The 7,227-nt window shown below is 46.4% G+C and overlaps 1 protein-coding gene across 1 annotated transcript in view; it reads right to left on the minus strand.

Moving 5' to 3' along the window:
- The window catches only part of LOC309683434 (protein unc-13 homolog B-like), a gene marked incomplete at its 5' end in the record, with an annotated part of 225,302 nt that extends 220,569 nt beyond the window's left edge, over window positions 1–4,733 (minus strand). Inside the window, one exon of the mRNA XM_082497718.1 lies at window positions 4,712–4,733. Within this exon, the coding sequence (XP_082353844.1) occupies window positions 4,712–4,733 (22 nt within the window). The remainder of the gene's footprint in view (window positions 1–4,711) is intronic.
- Window positions 4,734–7,227: the final 2,494 nt, after the last annotated feature.

Consider the following 7,227-nt stretch of genomic DNA (forward strand, 5'->3'; position numbering starts at 1 on the left):
TGGCAGATCCCAAACTGAAAGAGACAACCGAGAGGACACCAAGAGAGCAAGAAGAAAGCAGATGCTATTCAAATTCAGGAAGCAACTCTGCACATTTCCTCAATCCCACTGAAAATCACAGGGGAATTTCAAGAAGCTCTTAGTCCCTAAATACTTAAAACTTCACACTGTTGAAACTTTTGCAGTGACAGTGTCCAAAGCTGAAAGAGCAAGGGTTTGAAACAGGAAAACAGATGACCACCTGTGCATCACAAGCCAAATGTGGTTTGCAGGTTTTAAACACTCCTATTATTAAATAACAGAAGCAGCTTGAAAGTTTAAGTTTTCTCTCCAATTAAGCCACACATTACAGCTTTACAAACACCAAATTTAAGTTTCAATGCAAAGAAGCTCCTTTAGTAGCAAATACTCTTTTATCTTAGTGTTATTATCCAAATTTCTAATGCATTTTATTTTGCCCCAACACTACATACACTGGTGACCTCCTGACTAGTTGCAGATAGAGAAAAGGCATTCATAATACTGACATAGCAAGTTCTTCATGAAACATTTTTTTTTTTAATACCCTTCCTTTATAGCCTGTACTTCTGCTACCACTTTTAACGTCCAATTCTGTTCTTTTCCATTGTGATCTACATAAAGACAGGCAGGGTTTGGTTTTTTGTTTTCCCAATTCTGCAACCATTTTAGAGTACTGTCACAACACAGCAGTACAATTACTCTATTGCTAAGAGCACTATTTACAAGTGTGCAATGTGGGGAGTTCCAACTAGAGACCTTCACCCTTGAGACAGAAAGAGCTGGAGGCACTGCATTCAGCCCTACAGAGAACACCAAGGTAAGTTCAGGCTATTGCATCAGGAAGAAAAAAAATCCTATAAACACAAAGAAAAAGGCCTGACACTTGACCACCAGGCTTCTGGTTATGGATATTTCTAAGTACTCCACAAGATAAACATGTTTTCATTTCTGTTATCATTAACATCCATTTCCATTTTCCTTGTTTGCTTCTTTCACTGGGATAGCCACAGAGTTTAATTTGGTGGACAAGTTCACCAAGTAGTATTCCAATGCTCCGCCTATTCTGACAAAGCAAAAATGTCAACAGGTAAGAAAGCTTTTCCAGCTCTTCAGAGCAGCAGCAAGACAAACAGTAGGCAAAAAAATAACATCCCTAACTTCAAGACGGTATCATTTCACACAGCAGTCACCAACTTTAAAATTTTTAGAGTGCAAGACCAGAAGAGACCACCTAACTCAATCTCCTACATACCTCACATAGCCAAATCTCAAACATATGCTGCGGATCAGGCCCCGAGACAAAAGCACTATGCCCTCATGGGACTAAGCCAAGCACAAGGATGAGGGAAGACCCCCACTGCCAATAGCTTTGCAAAAGCAAAGCATTTCAGACATTGATCCAGTGAACAGGACAGGCAAGGTATGAGACAGAGAGACACAGTTTTTACTGTAATTATCAGATGGATAAGGTAGGTCAAGAAGTTATACAACAGCACTGAAGACACGACATAAGCTGTTATAACGCAGAGAGGAAGAAAACTAGAAGAGAACCATCACTATCCTGAGATAGCAAGAGCTAGGGACAAAGTAGGATGTAATAGAAGTGAGCAAGGGAAAGGGTCTGAAGTATGTCTCAGGCAAATGATGCGATCAGAGCAAAGGAACCAACAACAGGGCAGCCATGACCATGTGATCCAACCTCAGCAGGGTCCTCCTTTGCTATGACCCTTGCAAGCTGTGCTGAGATAGCAGTTATTTCTAAGTGGAAGTCAGAAGACAGGAAAGATCAGAAGAAGAAATTTAATTAAATTGAGATCTGGGGTAAAATTAAGATTCCAAAAGAAGGTGAAGAATGTTAACAATGCAAGACTGATGGGAAAACTAGACTGCTTCACTGGGATTAGTTTTATTTAATATGTGCTATTTCCACAAATACAACGCTAAATGCAAACTAATAAAGCAAACTATGCCAAGAGAAGATTATCAGACATAATCCAGACACAGCTGCTCTGAACAGGAGTATATGCAATCTCTTTTGCACTTAAGCAGGAAAATCAAAATACAAAGAAGTCTCCTCTAAAAGCCTCAATCATATAATATTCAGGATTTCTTTTCTCCTTCACTTCACTTACACCCTCTGCTGATTTTCCTGCTCCAAAAGAATCCCTTAATTTGCTCCTACAACAGCCTGTTACCAATGGCTCACTTCACTCTGAATACCTGCAGGTGAGCCCAGTACTCAACAATTCCTCTGAGCTTAGATTTTCTGTCAGGTACTTCTATGACAGATACAGTTCAATGATTCTGAAAAAAAGTTAGCCAGTTTGTTCTCTAAGAAGAAAATGTAAAAGAAACTCACTACTAAACATGAGATCAAGAAGCCACGTACGTTAGCTGCTTTTTCAGGAACACAGGCGGCACTCAGACATGTCTGGTGTGCACTGTTTTAGATTAGCCATTCATTAAAATACTATTAATGTGTATAATTCAAGGGTGGGGGGGAATAAATCAATGAATTACAACACTATCTTTCTGGCTGCCAGGCTTCTTGTTACACTGCCACTTAAGGGTTTTTCCACATTTCCCTTTATCTGTTAAACTGCAATTCAGAGGCTATTAACAGTGTCCCAGTCGCCTACATTTATTTCACAGGGTTTTTTGTTGTCTTTCTTTTTTAATCTCAGGTCTACAACATCCAACCCCACAATACTATACAGTCTTACGTGCGTACCATTTTTAATGGAAAAAAAAGCAGCTTTTTCAACTTTCTTATTAACAGCTGCATTGCTTTATCAGCAAGATTTTTTCATGCCAGCGGAAAGGGAAAATGCAAAAAAAAGCCACTTTTTTTTTTTTTTAAAGTGACAGTTAATAGACTCTTCTTCTCCATGCCCTGAAAGTTATTCTTTTATCTCAGTTCCTGGTATCTTTTTGTTTTTCAGACTGCCCTACCTCACCATACTTCCATTTATGTTTAATGGTTCGTACTTAAGGGATGTCATCAGCTCATTCTTTCAGCCATGGCTATTTCAGAAAACATGTTTCTTCAAGCTTAATAAGTTGACTAAATTTTGCATTCTTATAATAAAATTGCTCAGTATCATCTAAAATATCACTGTTTCTTTTCTACTGTCTTAGCACACTACAGCTGGAAATTAAAGATATAATTTTCACAATAATTCTCCATCACATAAGTCACCAGCCACCTCAAGCCTCTTCTTTAGATCTTTACACCTAACCAAAGAATAAGCCAAACACAAGAGTGCATCATTCCAGGCTGCTGAAATACCTTTGTCCCAACGACTGCACAGACCAAGAATTAACACCCTGAAAAGGTTTTAGCTTCAGTAACTCAATCATCCAGTTCATGTTTTTTCACTGCTCTTAGTAGATGGGGTATAAATACATCTTTAACACAGCTCCAAGTGGCAACAAAACCAGATTTCTTCAAAGGACAGCCTGAGAACGTTTTGATGATAAGCCACCAAAAAGAATGAAGAAACATCTGTAACATGTAAGCATCCTTGAGCTAGTGAGAATCAGCTTCAACGAAGACATTCTAGCAACGCTTTCAAAATGGACAAGTCTACCAGAGATGCTACAAATGCTTCAGAGATTACACAGAACTGGATCAAAAACAATTTTAAGATAAATTTTGCACTTACACACCTCTCCCAACTCCTTAAACACGACAGATGTTCAATCAAAGGGCTGAAAGTTAACTTAAAAACTCTATCCTACAAGAACAGCGCTCTCCCCAAAATGATGCACTCTCAAGACACTGTGCTGGCATCTTTTTATTAACACCACCACCAACACAAGGATTTTGATTCAAAAAAGTGAAGAACAGCTGGATGAAGAGCTATCAACCGACGCGAGCGAAGAGCTAAACTGTCAGCAGCACAGCAGTGCAACTTTTTTTATCATACCTGGCAAAGGAGTTGAGAACATTAAAACTATACTTTTAAGCCGCAGGGCACAGCTGGCGTCCGGGGACACCCCGTGACCACAGTGTTTGGTGCAGAACGCCGACAGGAGACACGTCCCGGCAGCATAAGTCCCAGCAGATGGTTTTCTCGAGGGATTTTACCTTTTTTTTTTTTTTTTTTCTTTTTTTTTTTGGCACAAGAGAGCAAGGCATTGACAGCGGGAGACCGAGAGCAAGCCGCCAGCGCTACAACCCAGCCTGCATGAGAAAGTGCCGCCTTTCAGCAACCTGTTCAGCAAGGGAACGGAGCCCGGCAGCGGGGCGAGAAGACGACTAGCACCGTGCCTGAAACCATAATACATGTTATAGGCGAGCGTAGGGCGAGTGAGGACTGCAACGCTAAAGCCAGAGACAGCCCCCATTCCGCCCTCCCCTCCCTTTCCTTCCTGCGAGCACCGCTCCATCCCGCAGCGGCACCGCTCCGACTCCTGTTCAAACAAACTCCGAAACTCGGACACGGCTCCTCCATCCCCGCCTCCCTCCACAGCCGCACTGGTCTCCCCCCCTCCCCGGGGACGGACACCTCACACCTCTTCTCCCCACAACTGAGGTAGGAGTCACCCCCCCCTTTCCCGCCTCACAGCCGGGGCGGGACAGCCCGGGCCTCCCAGCGCCCGGCCCGGCCTGAGCCGCTCCCGCCATCGGCTACCCCCGGCTCCGCCCGGCCGGGCCGTCGTCCCCCCGGCCGCCGCCCTCACTCACCTCGCACGCACAGCAGCGACATGGCGGCGACAGCCGCACCTCAGCTGCGGCCCCGCCAGCCGCCCCCGGCTCTCCTCATGCCGCCCCGCTGCCTCAGGGCGGGGCGGTGGCGCCGTGAGAGGGGGCGGAGCCGCCCCGCTGAGGGGAGGGGCGGGGCGACACGGGGCGAGGCGGGGCGGGCACGCACACACAGCCCTTGTCACCGCCATCCCGCGACGGCCGATAGGGGGCGCTGCCGCGCCCGCCCCCCTCCCCCCCCCAACCCCCCCACCGTCGCCATGGCAACTGCCCGGGCCTCGGGCTGCGGCGGGCGCAGGGTCCCCCCCGAAGCACCTGGAGTCTTGGAATGGTTTGGGGTGGAAGGGACATCAGAGACCATCTAGTCGACCCCCCCTGCCATGGGCAGGGACACCTCCCACCAGACCAGGTTGCTCAAAGCCCCATCCAGCCTGGCCTTGGACACCTCCAGGGATGGGGCCTCCACAGCTTCTCTGGGCAACCTGTTCCAGTGCCTCACCACCCTCAGAGCGAAAAATTTCTTCCTAATATCTAATCTAAATCTACCTTCTTCCAGTTTGAAGCTATTACCACTCATCCTATCAGTACATGCCTGAGTAAAAAGTCCCTCTCCATCTTTCCTGTAGGCCCTTTCAGGTACTGGAAGGCCGCAATAAGATCTCCCCGGAGCCTTCTCTTCTCCAGGCAGAACAGCCCCAACTCTCTCAGCCGCTCCTCATAGGAGAGGTGCTCCAGCCCTCGGATCACCTTCATGGCCTTCCTCTGGACCCGTTCCAATAGGTTCGTGTCTTTCTTGTGCTGGAGACCACAGAGCTGGACGCAGTACTGCAGGTGGGGTCTCACCAGAGCGGAGTAGAGGGGCAGAATCACATCTTGATGAATACATCTGGAAGGGAACCCACAGCTGGGCACACTGACACGGGATTCTTCGAGAGGGATGCAGTCGCCGACCGGGTTCCTGGGGCGTCATGTGCAGGTGGACAGGGTCCTGGTCCCTTCCCGCTGCCCAGCCCGGCTTGGAGGTGTCCGTACCTGCGGAAAGGGAGGGCTGTACTTGGTTGGGGGCTTTTTGTACCTTGCCTCTTTTTTTTTTTTTTTTTTCTGCTTTTCTCACTTTTATTTTACTCCTGCAGGGTAAGAGGACTTACTGGATACACAGCATCTTACCTTGTGTCTTTGCAGGAGTCACTCCAGCATTTACATACCACCTGTCCTGGGATGGGCTGTGGGTTATCACCGTAAAAAGCTCAGATGATTCACAGCAACAGCCACCCATATCACCCTATGTAGCGAAAGCCATAAGCAAATGCTTAGGGAAGAACAAGAACAAGACAAGCAGGTGTGACTACTGTGCTTTAAGTTATCCCTCGGTACACCTCCAGCTTCAAGGTGTGACCAGCTCCAGGGGTTTCCTGAGCCTGATGCGTTTGTTCTGTTAATAACCCCCCAGACCATCTCTCTGCTTGTCCAGTCATTCCCAAACCCCTGCAAAGTTCTTGCATCCCCATCTTCTGACAAGGTGTTTCACAGGTTTGCTGCCTGTTGCAGGAAGAACCACCCTTTGGTTTCCCTTGAGCTGGTCAGAGTAGTTCTCTCTGATGGCCTCTAATGCTTTTAGTGCTGCTTCAGCCCAACCTATAAATAACCATAGCACTGCAAAATGTGCTTCTGGTTCCAAACAGAGGATCCAGGGAGAAACAAATCATTTCTGATATTGAAACTCAACAGCAAAGTGTCATATAATGTGATTTCTATTGCATTAAAGTTTAGAGCAACTCAAAAACTCTGCACAGAGGGTAGAGGACAAGACTCCTAGCTGGGTGTTTCAAAGACACAACCAACATTCCCAAAATTCAGACATAGACAGGAGAGATTTGATTTCTGCTTTGTCCGGCACAGCATGTTTTACTGCCGTTATGTTTGCTGCACAGAAGTGTTATCAGTGAAGGAAATGTGTCAAAAATACATACATAAAGCTTCTCAGAGGTACCAAGAGGGACCACTTGAAAGGACAAACCATGATGTTCCTGCAAACAAACAAGCAGACTGTGTGCTAAAGGTGTTACCAGAGGCAGTCTCAAGGGACTGGGAGCACTTCTACTCAGCAGCGTGAACGCAGACTGTCACTGCACTGAGCTGCAAGTGCCAGCACTGAGCCAGGCGGGGAAGAAATCTCCTCTCCTTGCCCCTGAACTGGCTTCGGTGCTCCTGAAATGCTGGTAAACTCTTCAAAATCTCTGGTTTGCTTCTTTGTGTGTTACTCAAGTGTAGCAGTGGCAGATTGTAAGGGCTACAGCACACCAACCTCTGCGTTTTGGCTGTACATGATCAAAGCCTGCCCCACCTCTGAGCTGGGCACAACACTGGCTTTTCAGCTAACTTCAGGGGACGTTAGTGTTTTGTTTTAAGAAGTCCTTTATTATTTATCTCCCATGTGCCTTAGGGTAGGATGCTAGTTCCCCAGCCTTTTCAGATCTCCATTGCTCCTCTGCATTCGT

This window comes from Vanellus vanellus (assembly GCF_965231255.1).
Source record: "Vanellus vanellus genome assembly, chromosome: Z".
Taxonomy (NCBI): domain Eukaryota; kingdom Metazoa; phylum Chordata; class Aves; order Charadriiformes; family Charadriidae; genus Vanellus; species Vanellus vanellus.